At 36.7% G+C, this 23494-nt stretch overlaps 1 protein-coding gene across 4 annotated transcripts in view; it reads right to left on the bottom strand.

Moving 5' to 3' along the window:
• Positions 1 to 23494, bottom strand: part of XIAP (X-linked inhibitor of apoptosis) — a 38095-nt gene that overhangs the window by 6823 nt on the left and 7778 nt on the right. For all 4 annotated transcript variants that reach the window (XM_018044167.1, XM_018044166.1, XM_013976255.2 and 1 more), the window contains 5 exons: positions 10381 to 11289; positions 8838 to 8937; positions 7687 to 7765; positions 6995 to 7037; positions 3907 to 4107 (listed from right to left, as the gene is read on the bottom strand). In XM_018044167.1, the coding sequence (XP_017899656.1) occupies positions 3907 to 4107; positions 6995 to 7037; positions 7687 to 7765; positions 8838 to 8937; positions 10381 to 11257 (1300 nt within the window). In that variant the 5' untranslated portion in view covers positions 11258 to 11289. The remainder of the gene's footprint in view (positions 1 to 3906; positions 4108 to 6994; positions 7038 to 7686; positions 7766 to 8837; positions 8938 to 10380; positions 11290 to 23494) is intronic.

Here is a 23494-nt window from a genome sequence, read left to right as displayed (position 1 = left end):
TTCCAAAACAACGTTACAAATGCTTTAACAGAGAGAGCAGAGGAAGCTGCAAAGTGTGCTATGGGTCTTTGGGGAAACTTCAAAGAGTGACCTTTGAGCTGAGCCTTGAAGGACAAGTTCAAGAAATGGGTTTAGGGAATCAAATCGGGGGTGCAGTGGGGAATGAGATGAGCTATACAAACAGGAAAAAGGCATTCGGGGCATAGCAAACAACAAAAGTAAAGGGATGGCATTATAAATTGATTTATATTATATGGATGCACCTGAACAAAAAAGAATAGTGTATATTCCTGCCATCACCAAGACTGTGGCAACCAGCAAAAGCCAGCCTGCCAGCGGAATATGGAAAAGCAGAGTGACTTGGTTAAGAGAAAACACTGAGATGACAAGCTTTCTGCTGTGGTCCACAAGCAGAACGACTCGGAGATCATGCAGTAGAAGCTGAAAAAGGCAAATGAAAAGAAGGAACACAAGTAACTTTGTGGCTTTTTGTCCAATCTTCTTGCGCTTCGCCTGTGTGCCTGGAGCCTGTCCCGCTACACTTCCTCCCGTCATGCTTACAGCTCCCAGTACCCAGGCATTCCTTTTGCCTGGAGTCCACAGCAGGTCTCTTTTGGGGTTCCCTCCTCTCAGGTAGTCTCTCTTCCCCAGGCCAGTCCTGGGGGTGAGGGGACTACCCCTTCGAAGTGTTTTTTAAAAGTACCTTTGTAATCCCCTAAAAAATCATGAAGAGGAAAACAATTAATTTACACATTACTTTTGCATGTGATGCTACAATGAATAAAAAAGGACACTGGATCAGATACCTACAGTAGTCAAATTTACAGAGACAGAAAGCAGAATGGTGGCTGCCAGGGGAATGGGAAAATGGAAGCTGTTCAATAGATAAAGAGTTTCAGTTTTGTAGATGAAAAGAGCTCTGGAGATTGACCGCACAACAATGTGAATGTACTTAAAACTACTGAACTGTACACTTAAAAATAGTTCAGAGGGTAAATTTTATGTGTATTTACTTTTTTTTTTGGCCACACCATGTGACTTGTGGGATCTTACCTCCGGGACCAGGGACTGAACCTGGGTCCTTGGTACTAAAAGTGTCAAGTCCTAACTATAGGACCACCAGGGAATTCCCCACAATTAAAAAAATAAATAAACACTGGACCAGAAGTCAGGAAACTGGAATTTTACTCCCAACTATCTGTGTGATCTTGAGTAACAGTTCATCAGCACCTCAGTTTTCTCTGAAGTAATGAAAATTATTATAGGATCTTTAAAGTTCCTTTGGTTCTGATTGCTTACAGTTCCATATTACAGTGCATACACTTACTTGAGATGGTGATGCTCTGGGCATTTTTTTCCAGACTGAGTTCTTTTTTGGCCACACCACGTGACTTGTGGGATCTTACCTCCGGGACCAGGGATTGAAGCTGGGTCCTTGGTACTAAAAGTGTGAATTACTTCACGCTAGCCTAAAGAATAACCACTGGGTTCTACATCCTTTCCTGAGCCACCTTTCCCCTTCTACTTGCCACAAAGCCCTCTTCTAGGTTGGGAGGTATCTGGCACATAGCAATAAAGGCAATAGCTAGATCATTTTTCATGGTATCTGCTAATATTTTTACTGCATTATTATAAACCACTTCTAGAAGATACTTCTAGAATAAACTGATGTTATTCATGTTCCAATGAGAGCAGATCTATGTGGAAAGACAGACTGATAAGAAATGTGCACGGGTTATTTGATTTTTACATTACATTCTATCATATATATATAAGGATTAAAATAAGTATCTTACCACAGACGTGAAGTAAAGGGCTTTATATCATACAATGTCATTTTTAAAAAGAAAGGGAAAAAGATACTAATTTGGTACTATCTTTAGAAGACTGGGGTATTCTCTGTTACAGAGACAATGGTATAAAAGCTAGTATTGAATCTAGGATTTCTTAGTGAGTAACAATAATATTATATTTTTTCTAATAAATTTTATCTGCTTTTACTTCAATTAGGCCCACCCTCTATTTTGTACAGAATTAAGATTCTTAGTGCCAGTGTTTCCTCATCAGCTTTTGGGAGGAGAAATAGACAGCAGCCCCCTCATGAAAAGCTTGCCTGTATCAATTACCTGCCTCTCAATTTTGTGAGACTAAGGAGACATCAACTGATGAATTCTAACATGTGCCCTTGAGAACTGGCATTAACTTAGGCCCTTTTTCCCACACAACCCCAGCTTGTAATCTCGGTAATGATGAGAACCTCCCACAAACTCCTATTGAATAGAGACACCTCCCAATGCACTCTGTCCTTTGTTCTCTTCCTACTGCAACCCACTAAATCTTTCTGCTGTAAACACCTTCAGGTATAAAAACTAACACCTTACTGTCAAACTTAATTAAGTTTGAGTTGTGGTGAAGATGCAGGGGAAAATGACATAGTCACTTGTATCACAAAGTAAATGATTTGTTTCACCATCACCAAGACAAGAGGGGCTATTATAGGTTTTAAATAAATGTGTCTTTAAGGAAAAGAGTAGTCTGCTTTCTGTTGAATCTTCTACACCAACTAGAGTAGTATAAAACTCATCAATATTATACTGCTTTAAGACTTATTTGATTATCTGAATAATGTTTCAAAAGCATCTGAAATAACTTAAAGATCAAAAGGGTCTTGAATGTAAAAAACAAAATAAGTGAACTTTTAAGTTCATTAGTACTTGGAGAATTCTCATCTTTTGGTAGAGGTGGTCAAAAGCTGAGAGAATGATCATATACTTCTCTTCTACATTATTCAATACACTTTGTATATGAATCACAGCATTAAAATGCATTTAATTCAAGCCCTATTTAGCAATATGACCCTTTTACATATTTATATCATGTGGAAAGTTGCAAAATACTCTAAATCCAAGCAGTTTCAACTAAAAAACTTAGAGAGTCTACACACAACGATAAAAGTTAGCCTTTGTTGTTCTTTACCTAAAATAGAGAATAAACTTACACTTTTAGAAATTAATAGATAGATATTAATTAATAGTAGATCTTACTTGGATCCTGATCAGAACAAATCAACTGTAAAAACATATTAAGATGATGAGGAAAATGAAAATCAACTGAATTTCAGATGATATTATGGAATTACTGTTAATTCTGTTAAGTGTGACAATAGTATATTATGGGCTAAATATCTTTCTCTCCAAAACTCATGTTGAAGCCCTCACACTCTATGTTATGGTGCTTAGAGGTGGGGCCTTTGAAAGGTGATTTGGTTTACATGGGGTCATGATGATGGGACTCCATGATGGGATCAATGTTCTTATAAGAAGAAGAATAGAAAGCAGAATGCTATCTGTCTTGGCCAAGTGAGGACATAGAGAAGGCAGCCATCTGCCAGCCTAGAAGAGAGACTTCACCAGGAACCAACCAAATCTGCCTGAACCTTGGACTTCCCAGCCTCCAGAAGTATGAAAAACAAATGTCTGCTGTCTAAGCCACCCAGTCTACGGTACTGTTATAACAGTCTGAGCACATTAACACACAGTATTAAGGTCATGTTAAAAAAAAAGTCCCTAGATAGTTATTGAAGTATTTATAGGCAAGTGGTATATAGGATGTCTGGGGTTTACTCTGAAAAACTACAGCAAAAAACAAAGTTGGATGAAGAAAGGAAGTGAGATTGAAAAAGTCTTGACAATTATTGAAGCTGGCTGATGGATATCTGAGGGTTCATTATACTGTTCTCTCCACTTTTGAGTATGTTTGACATCTTTCATAATAAAAAGTTTTAAAAAATATTTATCCTAAGGGAAATATGAGAGGAGAAAAATGCATGGGCCACATAGTCATATAAGATACTATCCATAATGAAATACTAGGTGTATCTTGCTTTTAAAACACAGGCATGCATACCTTTCTGTAATGAAGTCTGACTTGATTCACCTTGTGTATTGTCTTTTTGAGCATTCACTAGATCTGCAACCAGAACCTCAAGTGATTTGTAGTTGCTCCCAGATGTCTGAATTTTCCCCTCCATTGTTTTCTTAATGTCCTTGAAACTGAATCCCATTCGTATAGCTTCTTGTACCATAGGATTTTGGACTATTTTATCATCTGAAATGAAAATTGGTGAGGAAAAAAATCACAGACTTTAATTATTTTCATTAACACAACTCAATAGCAGAGTATCATTAAAAAGAAAAATTTAAGCAACAAGCAAAAAATCAAAACCAAATCAGCAAACCAAAGCTGCTTTGGGAAGAGGATTTAGAAATATTTAGGCACTGAAGAATCACTTTCAGAATCTTAAAATAGTTGAAAGTACAATGAGTATGTATTTGTAGTATTAGGAATTGAGATTAGGTGCTTTAAAGACTATGATAAACAGTACAAGATAAGGTAAAACAGGTACGAAAAGGGTTAAGTGCTTCAAAAATTCTGAAACTGTGGACGTCTTTACCAAATCGCCACAATTATTTTGAAAAAATCATGGGAAATAGAAGAAGTTCCAGTCTGTGACCTTCAGTGTATCAGTTTCCTATCTCTCAGACTTAGTTTCTGCAGTTGAGTGGGGTGGACTAGATAAGGCAAGAAACCTAATACAAACTCACATTAATGACACTCAAGGTAGGACTACAGATTGTGGCGGTGGTGGTGGTGGTGGTGGTGTTTAGTCGCTAAGTCGTGTCCACTCTTTGTGACTCCATGGACTGCAGCCTGCCAGGCTCCTCTGTCTATGGGATTTCCCAGGCAAGAATACTGGAGTGGATTGCCATGCCCTTCTCCAGGGGACCTTCCTGACCCAGGGATCCAACCTACATCTCCTGCATTGGCAGGTGGATTCTTTACCAATTGAGCCATCTGGGAAGAGCTTACTAGAGCTCTCGGCCTTCCAATTTCTAGGTGTAAATCAAAGGAACTACTTCTAGTTCCAGGAGGAGACAGTCTCTCTGCTTTGACTTCATGCCTTTGTTCACTCTCCTCCCTGGGCAAAGCTCTTATTCTTTTGTTAGCCTGACGAATACTAATCTTACCAGATTGTGTAGTGATGTGCTAAAAGAGACTTCTATCCTCTGACTCATCACTTCCACTCTTGGGTATTTTTTTTTCCTTTTTTCTTTTCCAAGCTGTGCAGCTTGAGGGATCTTAGTTTCCTGACCAGGGATTGAACATGTTCCCCTCCCCCCTCCATCCCCCAGCAGTGAAAGTGCCAAGTCCTAACCACTAGGCCTCCAGGAATTCCCCACTCTTCAGTATTAAAGATGAGTACATATACCCACCAAAGACATACACAAGAATATTCATAGCAGTGTTATTTATAACAGCCCCAAACTGGAAACAACTCAAGTGTCCATTATCAGGTGAATGGATAAGTAAATTGTGGTATATTCAAGTACTAAACAGCAAGGAAGAAGAATGAACTACTTCCACAGACAACATGGATCAATCACATAGTCAACATAATAATGAACCAGAGGCAACAGAGTACATATTGTATGATTACATTTTTAAGATGTTCAAATCTAATCTATGGTAATAGAAGTCACGGTATAACTTGGGGGTAAATATCGATTGTGAAGGGGCCTAAAGGAGCTTTCCAGGGTGGTAGAGATGTTCTGTATCTTGATCTGGGTGATGGTTAGATGAACCTCTCCCTCATACCATATATAAAAACTAACTCAAAATGGATCACAGACCTGAATGTAAGAGCTAAAAGCATAAAACTCTAAAGGACACTAAAAAGAAAGTGAAAAGACAACCCAAGGGATGGGAGAAAATATTTGCAAATCATATACTTGACATGGGACTTATATGTATAAAGAACTAAAATATATAAAGAATTATTACAAGTCCATAACAAAAAATCAAGTAATCCAACTAAAAACAAGGCAAAGGACATGAACATTTTTCCAAAGATATACAAATGGCCCAAAAGCATATGAAAAAAATGCCCAACATTGTTAGATATCAGGGAAATGCAAATCAACTAAAAACACTAATCCTAAACCAGAGCAAGAATCTCAGTCAAAAGCATATATATGTATATATACAGTATTCTCTTGTCTTCTAATCTTTAAGATACTAAATAGATGATGCTTTAAGTATAGGGAAGGCTTCCCTGGTGGCTCAGTGGTAAAGAACATGTCTGCCAATGCAGGAGATGTGGGTTTGATCTCTGGGTCAGGAAGATCCCCTGAAGGAAATGGCAACCCACTCCACTGCTCTTGCCTGGGAAATCCCATGGACAGAGGGGCCTGGTGGGCTACAGTCCATGGGGTTGCAAAACAGTCAGACACAACTTAGTGATTTATAGGGAATGGGGAATCACCAGACATATTTTAAACTAAACTTTATTATATTTAAAAAACGATGACTAGGTTGAGAATGAGATCTGTAGTGTGATGTAGGATTCTGAAGACCACTAATGCTTTGTAATGCAACTGTGGGCTGGTCACTTAACCTCTCTGCAAAGTCGGATAATAATATCATTCTTGTCTATGATGAGTAAATAATCTTTGTGATTAAAAAAAAATCTCTACCTTTCTAAAAGGCAATAGGATATAAACAAACCAAACCACATCCCTTTATGAAGTAGCTGGGGAAGGCAAAAAGAGGCATCCAATAAGCAAACAGGTAGGTCAGGGCTCATCATGGTAACAGCACATCAATAGGACATTGGATTCATGATCTTGGCTAACTAAAGAAACCCTGTTGACAAAAAATTCACTTAACTCTTTTTTGGGGGATTTTAACAGAAATGAAAATGTACAGCCTATAGCTGTTCCTCTCAAACTTGGAAAATCTGTTCAACCTCTGAACGAATGTTCCCAATACATAAATACCCAACTTAAATGTATAGGTACTTCATTAATTCTTAAGTTTATAGCAATCTTATTTCAAAGAAAAATACCTTGAAAGAATTGGCTTACCTTTCTACTCTATAAATAACAACTGTAATAAATTGGCAATGAAATTAAAATATTTTAAAAGGTATATTTACCAATTCTTTCAGTTAACCATGGTGCTTTTTCAGCAGTTCTCGCCTAAAATACAAATAAGAATTGTAAGTTAGAATTCTTTTTGGTAGAAGGCAATTACCTCAATTTGAAAAATTATGTTTATCATGAATTTATAAATTAGCTTTATTCCAATTCAATATATGAATATTCATAAGAGGCACAGCCTGATGAAGCTTGAAGTTAAAAGATTCCAATCTCACTTTACAGACAAGAAGCTGAGGCTTAGGGAGATTAAACAGTTCATGGCAGGGCTATAATGGCAACTCTTGTGTCCCATTCTAGTCTAGGGCTCTTTCCATAAAGTACTGATGCCTTAGCCACCCCAGGCTACACTATCAATTTAGGTATGTTTTTGAGATTTTAAATACTGTCTGTGAAAAGTTAAAAACTATCAATACAAAACACATTATACAAGTCTAATTTCAGAAGGCTGAGGGATTTAAGTGTTTTAGTTCTTCCAAGTCCATTTTCGCCTACTTTAAATTGGTTCATCCTGATCTCCTTTTCACAAATTTGCTTCAGCTTAAGAAAAACAAGCACTCTTCAAGATCTCCCATTTAGGCTCATCATACTTTATTAATTTAAAATACTATACTGTGAATTTTACACCAAGAAATGTGCAAAACAAATTACATAATATTTGAAAATGTGTATTCTACAATATGTGACTTACCAAAGACTCCTCAATTGAATGGGTTAAATGAATATTGTTTACATATTCTTGTCCTTTCTCTTCTAACAGATATTTACAGCTAAACAAATAAAAGAAGGTTAAACTTTACTAGCTCATCAATTAGTAAAGTATAATCATCTTAAGACAGAATCATCTTAATTCTATTAACTTGCTTTTTGATATTTCTAAAGAGCCACAAAATAAAATGTTACTCAATTCACTATCCAACTATCATTTTAATGTTAAAAATGTTCCCTGTTATCCTAATATGCTAATATTAGTAGAGAAAAATATCTACTTGAGAATGTTCAGCTTTTAAACAAGTTATTAAACTAGCACCTTGACATTTAAAAACAAGTCTTAAATAGTTCATCTTAATGAGTTTTATTTAGAGATTAACCAATTGTACATTTTAAAGGAATCTTTTAGGCTTTCAGCGTTTCCTTTTAAGAGTGTTTAAGGTTAAGACTTACTTCCAAATCATTCTGAAGTTTTAAGTTGTACTATTTTGTAGGCCAAAAATTCACATCACTGTATACTACACATCTGTGTGCCTTAAAGAGGCAAGATGGTAGAAAGACACTTAGAATATGTCATCATTCTAAGATGCCACTGATTGTAAGCAGCATGATTATACTATGTATAGTATGTATACATGTATACTACTATACTATGTATCACCATTGCCAATTAAATTATGACCCACCACCAGATGTGTCCTGATTTCAGAGCTGAAAATGTGAACAACTGTATGTCTTAGAATCAGTGAGATTCAGTAATATTTGCTAGGGGTTGTGATGGGTTCTTAAGGAATTTCCTTCATAACATGGATTCTCATGCCCATCATTAAACAGCCCACTTCCAACAACAACAACAAAAGCATACATTCCTAATTTGGTGTTTAGAAATAGCATCATCTGAATGTCACAGGTATGATATATAAATGATGAATGATTTGGTCACTGGAAAAGGCTTAAGTGTTTTTTTTTTTAATGTATATAAAGTAGGTGACCCCATTTTTATAAACATGGTGTGAATTTCAAGCCATTGGTGAAGGTAAAAATAGTTGAGGTGAAAAGCTACTCAAGTCTTTCCGCTGCATATGTACTGGCCAAACTGCCTGTCACTGAATGAACATTTAAATATCTTACCCTGGAAACCACTTAGCATGTTGTTCCCAAGGGTCTTCACTGGGTTTCCAATCATTTAGCCCTCCTCCACAGTGAAAACACTGTACTTTATCACCTTCACCTAAGAAACAACCAAGTAAAAACACATGTATTTGTGCAATTACCTTATCCAAAAATAGCCTTTTAAATACTATAAAATTAAGCATTTCTAAACTACATGAAAAGCTCAGACCTTAAAAGAAGATATCTGAATTCATATCTAAGTAATAGGTAAGATCATTTGAGGAGGAAACACACTAAATTTACTGATTCAATTTGAGGTATTTTACAGGAGGCTTCCCTTGTAGCTCAGTCGGTAAAGTATCTGCCTGCAGTGCAGGAGACCAGGGTTCGATCCCTGGGTTGGGAAGATCCCCTGGAGGAGGAAATGGCAAACCACTCCAGTATCCTTGCCTGGAAAATCTCATGGACAGAGGACCCTGGTGGGCTGCAGTCCATGGGGTCGCAAAGAGTGGGGCATGACTGAGAGACTAACACTTATAGGAGACAAAAACAAAATTTCCCAATTTTTATGTGAAAACTTTGTAATTACTTTATTAACAACATGTCATTTGGGGTCATCAATACTACACTTACTTTTTCAAACTATAGAACTTTAACAATAAAGTTGAGTATAATGAAATTACAGGATAAATTTCTCTAAGGTTATAGCTAAATGACAATAAACTTTCAAGACTGTCTTATGATACTGACTAAATAAAATATAGAAATAATTGATATTTTGGTTTGGGGCATTATTCAATTTTAAAGTAAATGGGTTAGATATAAAATGGTATAATTATTCTGAATATTCCTGGAAGCCATCATACTGATGGCCTTTCTTTCCCTACTTACATGTCTGTGCTCAGTCACTTAGTCATGTCTGACTCTTTGCGACCCCATGAACTGTAGCCCACCAGGCTCTTCCATCCTGGGATTTTCCAGGCAAGAATACTGGGGTAGGTTGCCATTTCCTTCTCCAACTGACATGTCTACAGTAGTCCATTTGAAAAGTGCTCATTTTAAGCAATAAGATATCTTTCAAATATATAGGGCAGCTTTCAAGTATATAGTCTATGTACAAAAGGCAGGTATCAATTTTAACATCAGCCAAGGTAAATTCTCTAATGTTAACTCTTCTTACAGGGTTGTTGTGAGGCACAGAGAAAATGCATGTAATACATCTACTGAGCACATATAGGTGTGCAATAAATTATAGTCAGTATTACTATCAGATTATTCTTCTAGCAGGGATATCTATCATCTTTTGCATGTCATTCTTTCCCAAAAGACAGTTATACAAAGATACATATTACTCATAATATGGCAGTCTTTTCCACATAATTCCTGTGGTATATTACAGATTCAACAAAAGGGTTCACAGAATACTACTAACATAAATTAACCGTGCCAGCTTACACCTAAATATTACCAGTTTGGGGGGCAAATGGCATCTATTTACTTTTTAGGAGCCCTGAGACAGTTGGAAAGTTATTTATTTAACTAGCTTTATAATAAAGTTTACCTAAAGCATAAAATCCAGCTCTTGCAAGCTGCTCCTTGTTAACCGAGTACATCCACGTCCCAAATGTAATGATCCGTGCTTCGTAATCTGCCATGGCTGGATTTCTTGGAGCATTTGTTGAATTTGGGAAATTTCTATCAGAACTCACAATAGTGGATTCACTTTGCATATTAATATTCCGGCCCAAAACAAAGAAGCAATTAGGAAAGTGTCGCCTATGTTCTGACCATGCACGATCACAAGGTTCCCAATTTTTCAACTTCCCACCACAACAAAAGCACTCTACTTGATCGTCAATACCTGTGTAGTAGAGTCCAGCACGAGCTAACTCTCTTGGGGTTAAGTGGGCATAGTTTGGCCAGTTGTGAAATGACTTTAATCTAGCTTCTTCACTACACATGACAGGGGTCCTTGGGTATACAGTATCTGATAAATCTACAACTTGTCCAGTTCTCAAAAGATAGTGTGCATGAGTCTCAGATGGCCTTTCTAAAACAAAATGATTTCTGTTTCCCAGATAGTTTTCAGCTTTGTACTGACCATTTTGGACACCAGAATATGTAGGCTGTGCAGCATTGTTTTCCAAATAAAAGCCATTGATAAATCTGCAATTTGGGGATACTTTCCTGTGTCTTCCAATTGCTGAGTCTCCATATCGCCATCTATCTACTGCTGCGTGACAACTAAAGCACCGCACGGTGTCTCCTTCCCCAGTATACAGAAAACCAGCTCGTGCTAGTGCTGATGCTGAAACAGGACTACTACTTGGAAAATTAGCAAAAGTTTTTAATCTATTAAGCTCTTCTACAAATTCTTCATCCTTATCGATGTCTGCGGGTACACAAGTTTTAGATCCTTCAAAACTGTTAAAAGTCATCTTCTCTTGAAAATAGGACTTGTCCACCTTTTCTAAAAAGAGAACATTACATTAGGAAATCTAAAATGTGAAACACAGGCAATATACTTTTGATAGTAGGAGCTAACAAATTATCCACTAATGACTTAAAAGTAATCACACAATCTCTAAGAAACATTCTAAATACTAAAATTCTATGAATATATTATCACATGATTCAGGTCATAAAGTAAAAACCAGCATTCTTGTTTTCTCTTTTAAAGGAAAGTAATATTTAAACAAGTAGATCAGAACTATTCATTTTATAGTGCTTATTTTATATAAACATGAAACTATGTGATGCAGAATATGTTAAAATTATTAACCATGTAAAATCATTAATTAGGAAAAACATGAAAGAAGCATAAAATATGCAGATTCTTAAGTCTATGCATAATTGTTATAATGGATCACTGTATATTCAAGGCATCAAAATTCAGTTTTTACAATTTAAAAAATGCTCAGAATGTTAATGAACTAATTTTTAGTATTTCTCTACTGCTTTGCAAAAGATAAGTTTTACTCACAACGTTGGTTCCAATGTGTTCTTTAAGAGCATCAAGTGTTTATGATTTCCAGGTAAAACAACAGTCCACTTTTGTTGGAACTGGATCATTTCAAATGTATGTAACAGTGCCCTCTAGAGGGTGGTTCACGAAAAATACTAAGCACATATAGACCTTAATTGCAATTACTTTTGCTATCAATTGCCCACAGACAAGGAAAAATCTTTTCAAATGGAAAAGAAATACAATTGCAGCCTCATTAGAGCTGCCAAATTACAGCTCTGTAATATTTAACCAAGATAAATGCTAAAAGGAACTGGTTGGGTTATAAGAAGAGTGGCCAAGATAATTTATCCTCTAAACCTGAACTCTTTAAAAAGTGAAAGATGATGTTAAGACAAGAGGTACAAATTAAGAGTTGCCCCAGGCAAACCTGGTTCTTCAGAATCTCACTTTATTCATGATACAGTGCTCTGTATATGCCTGTCAAAGGCAAAATAAAGGAATGGTCACAATGACTGTCTCTACTTCATATATATAGTAACTGATTTCTTGGGAAGAACAGCTCTTTTGACATTATGTTGGCACAGTATGTTTTGAACTTCATCTCTCTTGGAGTTAATGTTCAACACAAGGCTTCTGTCTTGCAGGCTGGCAGTGGACTTCAGTCCTCCTGGACTTAATTTATACTGGTACTAATTCATATAGGGCTTCCCTGGTAGCTCAGATGGTAAAGAATCTGTTTGCAATGCAGGAGACCTGAGTTTGATCCCTGGGTCTGGAAGATACTATATTAATTCATATACACCTCAAGACCTGAGATATATGTGCATACAACAATTTTTGGAAGATAGTCTCCACGACTTTTGATTGTTTCCCATATAGCTTTAAGACTCTCAAATCAGCATAAGCTTGACGATAAAAATCAAAATTCAAAGACACCAAGGGAAGTCGACAAGCTAATGAGATAAAATTGGGATATGTGTAAAGCCTTACATTCTGACTTTAAAAATCTGTTGTACACCTAAAGGAAGATGGAATCCTGGTTTGGAAAGAAGTCATGTGAAGGCAAATCTCCAGATTAAAATCTTGGGATTTTAGTTAATTACAAATTCATCAAGAGCCAACATTACATGGCAGCTAAAAAACTTGAAACAACTTCAGTCTGCATTCATGTCCAGATGTGCAACATTCAGATTCAATTCAGCTACATATTGAGTATTATTTTTAGTTCTGAACATTTTAGAAGGAACATTAACAAAGTATAATGTCCATAGAGATCAATCAAGATGATGAAAGTGGTATCCTACGAGGAATAGTTGGAAGAGTCAAGTATTTATCTCAAAGGGAAAAGAAAATTGTAGGGAGAGCGGTGGAAAGGACAGAATAACTACCTTCAGAGATCTAAAAGGCTGTCATGTAGAAAAGGGATCCAAAATCTATTTACCTTGAGGGCAGAATTACAGTTAATTAATATGTATTACAGTCAGTACATTTTAACCCAGTACAGGGATGGATGAATAGTTACAACAATCAATATCAGTATAAAATGGATTGGGTTGCCTTGCAGATTTTGAGTTCCTCTCATCACTGGAAGGGACTTTGGCATGGACCAGGAGACCTTAGATTAAGCATTTCTAAGTCTGTAATTATCCTGAAGAATTAATGCTGAATATAATCTCAGACATATGAAAGTTACCTTCTCTGAGATGGTAAGTTTTGTTTCTCAGGTCAGTCAAAACAGGCAGAAATGTAAAAGCAATGATCTATTTTCATTTCATAATGGTGAATATTTTGTGTGTTTCAAGTAGTCATCCTATTTCAGATACTATTAGATAAAGCTCCATCATTCGACACCAGCAGGAGAATTTCTATTTGAAGCTTTCAAGTGGAGACCTTATCTTCCCAGGGGTTATTTCCATGCCTTAGTTTAGATTTCTCTTGTTTGAAAAGCAGGTATTTATTCAGAGCCACTCAACTGAACACTGCATATACATTATCAGAGTGGGGGCTTTTGTAGAAGAGTGAGAAAACCATTACCAGAAAGGTTAAGAGTTAAAAGGGAGAAAAACTGATTGACAAAAGACAGAAACCTTGAGACTGGAAAAAAGTGCCAAAAGAAAGTGAAGGGAGATGATTTTAAGAAACTGGATTTAAGTGAAATGAAGGTGGGGAAGATATTTAGAAAATAAGTATATGTGGAGCACAGGAAAGTAAGGTATGAATGAGAAGCTTTTGGATGTGAAAAGGGCTGAGTGCAATAAAGTATGCTGAGATAACTTAAGGCTTCTTTGTGAAAGCAAAATTTGACTTTGAACTGGGTAAGCAGAAAGTAAGAAGGCACTCTTACTTTTTCTCTTACACAGAGAGAAAGATATCCAAGAAAGCTTTGACATGAAGGGGCTAGGCAGTCAGGAACCTTGAAGGAACAGTGGTTAAGAAAAATGGCACTCTGAAAGCCAACACTGGCATAAAAAGAATCAGCAAGCAGTGGTATATGTGGTACAAGGGGTATGGAAGATTTCAACATGGTGAGATGTGCTTAAAATATACATACACTTACACAAAATACACATATACCTGTATATACATAAAATATACATATACCCACACATATACATGTGTGCATACATATGTGTACAAACATAAACATGTATATTATATGTATATATATTTATACACACACATACATACATATATTTAGCCTAGTCAACTGGGTAAAAATAGCCATAGGCATGCGTCAGAGAGGAGACTGACTGCTACTCTAGCAATAATGTGGGACTCTGGGGAGTTGGAGGGGAGAGAAAAACAGAAAACCTACCTGGTATCTGCACACAATACAAGAGTTTCTATTTCCCTCAGGTTTTTATTATTAAAGTTGTCAAATATACAGAACAAAGGTTATTCTACACAGGTAAAGGATATAAAGTAGGATGTATATCAGACTGCAGCTGTGCAAAAATATATACTCATGAACAAGACCTGGAGGTAATTTTTAATATATGGGTAAAATATTTTAAGGTGATCTTTTTCTCCAAAATGTATCTGATAATATTTTTGCCTAACTTCTCTCTGGTTGGCACCACAGGCCTGGTTGTGGGGGATGCGGCCAAGAGCAAAGAGGTAGATGGGTTGGTTGCCCCCTCATCCCCCTCCACCAGGGCTCTGCACCCACTAAAGCAGAGGGAAGGAGGACAGAGTTGTGCCTCCAGCCACCACAGAGACAGGCAGCCCCAGCCGCCCTGTGGAGCCCAGCATTGAGACCCAAGCCTTCTATGCAGGTGCCTCTGGTAAGTGGCAGACTCTTGGGCTGCAGCTCCTGCACTCAGTCTGACTGCAGCCGCCCAGGCAGCCTGGAGAGGAGCAGGCTGGCACTGAATTTTGTCAGTTTTCAACACAAAGAGCAAAACTTGGACATTTAGTGGAGTTTCATGGATTATTGCAACATATTCTTAAGATACCTAATGATGACATTTTATTAGCCTATACGAGGGAGACTTACCGTCTATATATAAAGATGATAATTATCACAAAGCGATTTCAACAACCAACCTGCTGCTTAGGATTTTTATACAAAAAACAGAAAGAAGCAAGACATGCTAATGAAGAAGGAAAATGTTTTAATGGATGGTCCATTAACCAAAGAAAAAAGCCAGATCTAGTCACTGGTATGCACCAAGACTTAAGATGTATCTTCCATTACAGATGTGAATATTCCCCCAGAAACACATCATAGGACTAGTCCATCTTTATAAACACAACACTGACCACTCCCTGGGGCTCTATAGCTGGGATGGTTTGAGCCTAAAGGAGACACTATATGGCTTAGAGTGGGTCCCATGGATCATTACACCCTGGCTTGTTCCAGGAGGTCTGGCTCTCAGCACAGGACTATCAGCTGCTAATGACATTTTAGGTTAGTGGTATAGAAGTTTCAGGGAAGAGCTTTATTCGTTTACATTTTATTGAAGTATAGTTGATTTACAATGTCGTGTTAGTTTCAGATGTACAGCACAGTGATTCAGTTTTGTTTTTCTTTTTGGCTGTGCGGTACACGGGACCTTAGTTCCCTGACCACGCATCGAAAAAGTGCCCCCTGCAGTGGCAGCATGGAGTCCTAACCACTGGACTGCAAGGGAATTCCCCAGGGAAGAGTTTTGATCAAATAACAGGATGATTGCAAACAGTCACAACTTCATCATAATAGCAAGACAAGTAAACAGGAGAACAACATTAGGAACAGTAGGACTTCTGGCAGCTCTGGCCAATCTACTGGTAATAGCTTTCTTGGCTATCCACGGCAGATTGAACCAAAACACTGAGCCAAAGGATGAAGACATTATTATTGAAGATAGTGGTGTACCATGCTAGAGTCCTAAAGCTGTTCTTATTATTGAAAGCCTGGAAATGGTTAACCCAAATAGAACAAACTCAGTTTTGAGTTTGGACAGAATGGTTTTATTCCTTCTAATTAAATGAGTTTAGTACTCCTAGAAAGTGGTGCGAACAGAATTTGAAACACATGTTCCAGATCAAAAACTCTTATAACATGGAACATCATGAAACCATCTTTTGAATGCTGAATGTTTTCTGAGTGAGGATGTCTGAGGACTTGTAAATTTGGCTAATTTAAGAACATTTAGACCTCTAAGCCAATGACCTGGAAAAGGCATGAGAACAATAATGTTGTAGGTTTAAAATTTCTTAAAGTAAATAGAATGAGAAAGTAGATTAGTGGTTGCTTACAGCTGGGTGAGGAGGAGAATCAGAAATATGCAAATGGTTACTGGGTTTCTTTGTGGAGTAATTAAAATATTCTAAATTAGATTAATTTGGGGGGGGGCTCCAAAATCACTGCAGTTGGTGACTGCAGCCATGAAATTAAGACGCTTGCTCCTTGGAAGAAAAGTTATGACAAACCTAGACAGCATATTAAAAAGCAGGGACATTACTTTGCTAACTCCATCTAGTTAAAGCTATGGTTTTTCCAGTAGTCATGTATGGATGTGAGAGTTGGACTATAAAGAAAGCTGAGTGCCAGAGAATTGATGCTTTTGAACTGTGGTGTTGGAGAAGACTTTTGAGTCTCTCGGACTGCAAGGAGATCCAACCAGTCAATACTAAGGAAATCAGTCTTGAATATTTATTGAAAGGACTGATGCTGAAGCTCCAATACTTTGGCCACCTGATGCGAAGAACTGACTCATTGGAAATGACCCTGATGCTGGGAAAGATTGAAGGCAGGAGAAAAAGGGGACAACAGAGGATGAGATGGTTGGATGGCATCACCGACTCAATGCACATGAGTTTAATTAAGCTCCGGGAGTTGCTGATGGACAGGGAGGCCTGGTGTGCTGCAGTCCGTGGGGTTGCACTGAGCAACTGAACTGACTGACTGAACTGAGACTGTAATGGTGGTTGTACAACTCTGATCATTAAAATCACTGAACTGTACACTTCAAAATTAATATTATAGTATGTGAATTGTATCTCAATAAAGTGGTTTAAATGTTAGTTTGGTAACTGTTAGTACAAACTTTGGTGGATCAGAGGTGATTTTAAGTCTAAAACAAAGGGAGCTCTGCTAATGAAATTATGTGCTTTTGATACGGAAAACTAGATGCTACAGTACATTTCTAGAACTATGTGAGAGGATTATTTCTGTTTGAAAGAGTTAAATATTTAACCTATTACAAAGATTCCAGTTAGTTTTTCCTTTAACTACATTGTTTAAATTCTAATGTGAAGTCTGATTCTCTTTAGATATTTTTGGTACTCTGAGGACCTCAGTTCTTGTGTACCCAGTATTTGGGGGGGGAGGAGGCGTGGCCATTCCCCAGGCTTGGGTAATCATAGTTCCCTGACCAGGGATTGAATTTGGGCCCTGGACAGTGAGAGCGCAGAGTCCTAACCCCTGGACCACCGTGGAATTCTCCCAGTATTTTTCTTTCTTAATGTTGTTCTTGTGCTAATGTTATTATATTTTTAATTAGAGGATAATTGCTTTACAATATTGTGTTAGTTTGCTGTTAATTGTTACAAATCATTTTCTGAAATGCATTTTTTCTAACTTCTAAGAAATCAAACCAATTGGCTATTCTTAGGAGCTTCTTTCAACATTATGAAGCACTGAAGCTATGTTCCTGAATTATGAAATTCTGTGAGTTTTTCACATTGATGCTTGTCTATCCTATAGATTATATAATCAGCTAATTTTATTGACTCCGATAATTCAGGAGATGCTCTCCTTTAATTCTTATCCTCATTCCCAATCTCACTGGAAAGTATTTCTTTTGTTTTGGGTGTGTGCTACTATATGTATGTTGGTAGGCTTCTGAACTTTTTTAAGATACAGATGGTCCCTACTTACAATGGTTTGACATGATTCTTCCACTTTATAATGGTGTGAAAGTGATACACATTCAGATCTTTTCCTGTGCTAGTGCAGTCTGATACTCTCTAGTGATACTGGGCAGCAGGGCAAGTTGCAGCTCCCAGTCAGTTCAAGCAATCACGAAGGTCAACTGATAGACTCATAACTCTACCCATACAAACATTCCGTTTTTCTCTTTCAGTACAGTGTTTAATAAATTACATGAGATATTCCACACTTTATTATAAATAAACAGGCTTTGTGTTAGATGATTTTCCCCAACTGTAGGCTAATGTAAGTGTTCTGAGCACATTTAAGGTAGGACAGGCTAAGCTATATTTAGTAAGTTAGGTGTATAAAATGCATCTTCGGCTTATGATACTTTCAACTTAGGATGGTTTTCTTGGGATGCAACCTCCTTAGAAGTTGAGGAAGATCCGTATTCAAGTAGTGCAAATTGTTTTGGATATAAAATGCACTTAAAGACTTTTACACATAGGACAAACTTGTTCACTTTTTTATGTAAAGATTTTGGATTTTCTTCAGTGGGATTATTCTAGGAACATTGCCTACACTTTAAGAGAAAGCTGTGGCATTTACCATTGATAAGTAAAGTTTACCTATATTATTTTCATTGGGCTATTTATTTTCCACACATCTACTTATGACAAGTAAGGGTGAGGCTGCCAATTTTCATTCTTTGCCTGATTTCTTTGATATTTATCATTGGACAGTATGCGTAAACACTGTAATAATGCATGCACATAGAAATTAAGAATATTATGAAGCTCCCTGTGGTCTATGAATAATTTCCCCTAAAGCTATTTAATAATTCATCTTAAAATAAGGCTAGTATGAACATGTTTATGACAGTTGTGTGCTATTAAAACAATGAAGGATCAAATGACTCCCTTCTGAAAGATAATTTCTCTAAATGGTAAAAAAAAATGAAATACATTTTTTATTAATTGAAAAAAAAATCCCACACAGGGAAATACTTTTGTAATATTAAATACCAGAACACTACTCCAAAATGTATTTAAGTATTAAACTTTCTAATAAAAATCTGTCTTACTTGAAATGAAGATTAACAGTAATTTCTTAAACTGAATTCTACTTGGTAGGCAATTATTATGGCAAAAGTAATTTTAAAAATCTATTCCATAATATCATGAGTTTCAGTTACCACAGCATCTTAGAAAAAAATTAAGAAGCAGTTTCATATGTGTACAAGACAACAAAGAAAGTAGTTTTGAAGATTTACATAAATTTAATTATTTAAGATGATATACTAGGGAACTATCTCTGATGACTGAAAATTAACTATTACAAACAACTATTAAATCTTTTAAAGACAAGGAGCACCTGAATAACAAATCACTGTTTGTTTGCTGTTCTTAACAAATAAGCAGCAAAACCTTTCATCTTTTATTGAGCTCAGAGTTCTCTACAACCTGCCTGTGTTTCACTCTTCTGGTCTCTGGGAGAAATTCATTCAGTCACTACAGGCTCATTTAATGAACTAAAAATACTTACCATTATCCCTGCAACCAAGGGCCTTGTTAACCTCATCATAAAAAAGCATTTCTTAAGTAACTATATTGATGTGGCACAGTAAAAAGGAATTATGTGATTATTATGGGTTGAATTGTGCCCCCTCAAAGATATTTTGAAGCCCTAAGCCACTGGTTAGGAATATGACCTTATTTGGATACAGGGTCCATGCAGATACAATCAAGTTAAGATGAGGTCATTTGGGTGCCATCACCCAATATGACTGATATTCTTGTCAAAAACGGAGAAGAAACACAAGGAAGATGGCCATGTGAAGACAGAGGCAGAGACTGGAGTCTTAATGTACTGACAAGCCAAGGAAAACATCAAGGATCAATAGCAATACCAGAAGCTAAGAGAAAGGTATGGAACAGGTTCTCCCCAGAGCTTCAGGGATAGCATGGCCCTGCCAACACATTGATTTCAGACTTCTAGTTACCAGAATGTGCAAAAATAAATTTCCTTCTTTCTTTCTGGTCACACAGTATGTTGGATCTTAGTTCCTCAAACAAGGACTTAGCTCCCCCTGTAGTGGAAGCTCAGAGTCTTAACCACTGGACCACCAGGGAAGTCCCTAAATTTCTACTGTTTTAAGTCACTCAGTTTGTGGTACTTTATTATGGCAGCCCAAAGAAACTAAAACAATGATGTTATGACAAAATGTAAGCAAGCAATATAACCCTATTAGCTCCCATTGCAGTACTACCATGCCAACTGAAACACATTATGTCATTAAATAAGGGCATCTGTTTATGGGTTTCCCAGGTGGCACAGTGGTAAAGAACCCGCCTGCCAATACAGGAGACACATAAAGATGCGGGTTTGATCCCTGCATTGGGGAAATCTCCCGGAGGAGGGCATGGCAACCCATTCTAGTATTCTTGCCTGGAGAACTCCATGGACAAAGGAGCCTGGTGGGCTACAGTCCATAGGGTTGCACAGACACAACTGAGTGCACAAGCACACACACACACACGCTACAGTCCATAGGGTTGCACAGACACAACTGAGTGCACGTGCGCACACACACGCACGTGCTACAGTCCATAGGGTTGCACAGACACAACTGAGCTCACGTGCATACACGCGCGCACACACACACACCTGTTTAAAACTCAGAAGACATGTTTTTAGAATTTCATCTATGACATCTTTGCTGATTCATCCACTCAAAACCCTAGTATAGAATGACTACTCTTTGTGCCCTCAGTATATCCTCGAAATAATTTGAAGACCCAAGTTGTACTAGAACAAGACTGAATAATGACTGCATGTGTGTATGTTTATAGGTGTACCTATATTGTTAGAATGAAGGTCCTTTATGGCAAGGGCTCTGCCCTATCACATTTGTATTCCCAATTCCTAAAGCAATGAGTGACACAGTAGTGCTTAATCAATGTTGAGCAAAAGAATGAATGTTGAACCACCTCTATTTGGTCACAGCTGGCACTATTCCACATTCTACTCACCACCTCCAATGGACTCTTGAAATCACTGTGAGTAGTAAAAATTGTTAATATGCCACTGTGATCAGGAAATGTGACCAAAATAGGAAATATACGCATATTATGTAAACAGTACAACTCAAATCACATTTCAAAAATATAAGATTCATAAAATTTTTCATAGTAATATAATAAAAAATCTTATATGTGCTAACCCAAAACACCATCATAATTTAAAATTTATCTTAAGATTCTCTCTTTCCTCATTATGTGTAGAAATATTTTAAGATTTTTTTCATCAGTTGTTTCTTGCTCCTATAGAAGATCCAGGATAGAGATCTCATCAAACTAGCAACATTCTCCCTAACCCAGTGGAGGTCAATCCCTCTTATAATGATCTTAAAGTATTAGTTCCCTGTTTAGAAACAGCATTTTGATTTACAAAATTGTAGTGTCTAAAAAAAGGTATCTACATAAATACAACATAGTATTAAAAAGCTGAATTTTAAAAATCTACTTGCCTTCAACAAAAGGGGTATATTTTTAAAAAACAGATTTTTAAAATTCAGTTTTTATACTATGATACATTTACACAAAAATTCAACTTTTAGTCAAATTGTTAATTTATATTACTAGGTTCTTCAAACCATGAAGCATAGTTTCATTTAAGTTAAATAAATGGTCAACAGAACATTTTTGAGGTTAATTACATTCAATAAAATCAAAAGTTCTCTCCCTAAAATTAAGCACTGCTGCTAAGTCACTTCAGTTGTGTCCAACTCTGTGCGACGCCATAGACGGCAGCCCACCAGGCTCCTCCATCCCTGGAATTCTCCAGGCAAGAACACTGGAATGCGTTGCCATTTGAGCCACTCAAATAACTGAATGGCATTAAGGAGCACTTAGCCCATAAGCTCAGTCAATAACATCAACTTATTAATACTGCTGACTACAATATATGCTTGATCATGAAGCCTACTTCTGTAAATACCTGAAAGGCCATGCTGAGAATCAACAAAGGGAGTATCAATTACATGTTCTACACTTAATTTTAGAAAGTCATAGTAATACTTAAATTTGAGCCCAGACCGCCAATCTTTGCCAAATTGTTTATAATAATTAACTCTGCAGGTACAGTTCTCTCAGAATGGACCCACAGTAAGGTATTCTGTCATCTTTTCTTCAATAAATCATGGGACTGTGCTCCCTCAAAGAATGGTTTTTTTTTTTTGAATGAAGAATACACAGATTTGGGGCTCAAGAATTCACTTAAGATCATAAGAAGGTTCAAAATCACTAGTATCCCCTCTTCCATTTTTCTGAAAACTGTTCAGTACTTAAGACAATTTATAGCGCTTGCTAATCAAGTCTTTGATTCAAAAACAAACCATCTATAGCCCAAACTGTAGATCCACAGCATAGATTAATACTGTTTATGCTTATTCAGAGTCTATTCATAGATTAAAAAATCTATGCTAAAATCAGAATAGGCAGAAAGACAAAATCTCATGATGGATACCAATCCAATATTTAATACAAACAAGGGTTTTCCTTTTTAAAAGAGAAAAAAGAAGCCTATTATTCAGACTGTGAATAATGTTTATCCTTTAAGACCCTTTTCTGTGTACATGTATAAATGCACATTATAAATATTTCTAAAGAGGACTTATATGGTATTTTTATAATTTTCTTTTTTCTACTTAAAAATATATCATAAGCATCTCTCCACATTAATTTTTATATAGATTAGAACATTATTTTAACTGGATGACTAGTATCTGACTATATGAATATATCATAACCTCACAATTTCATATTGCTGAACATGAATTTTAGATGTATATTTTTAAAAAGAGAAAATACACACATGATCAAATTCGAGAGGTACAAAAGTTGCATCCATTCCACCCCTGTACCTTAAACCTCCAGTTCCCTTCCTAGAAGCAATCACTCTTACCAGTTTCTCCTATATTCCTCCAGAGATGTGTTACAGCATTTTAAAAAACACAAATGTTAATATATACACACACAGTTATGCACCTTCACTGCCAGGCTTTTCTAAAGCTAACAATTTTTTACTATCATAAAATATGTTGAACTTAATGTCCTCCTGTTCATTTGCAGTTTTTAAAATGTTGGCAATACTGTGTGACATGCAGGATCTTAGGTTCCTGACCTGGGATTGAACCTCTGCCCCCCTGCATCGCGATTGTGGAGTCTTAACCACTGGGCCACCAGGGAAGTTCCTGTTTGTTTTTAACATCAATATTAAAGTGATCTCACACAGCAGTGTGTCCTATCACCACTTGTTTTTTATCTATCTTGTTTTCGACTAGGAATA

This window comes from Capra hircus, assembly GCF_001704415.2.
Source record: "Capra hircus breed San Clemente chromosome X unlocalized genomic scaffold, ASM170441v1, whole genome shotgun sequence".
Lineage (NCBI taxonomy): Eukaryota > Metazoa > Chordata > Mammalia > Artiodactyla > Bovidae > Capra > Capra hircus.
This window is presented reverse-complemented; position numbering and strand designations above follow the sequence as displayed.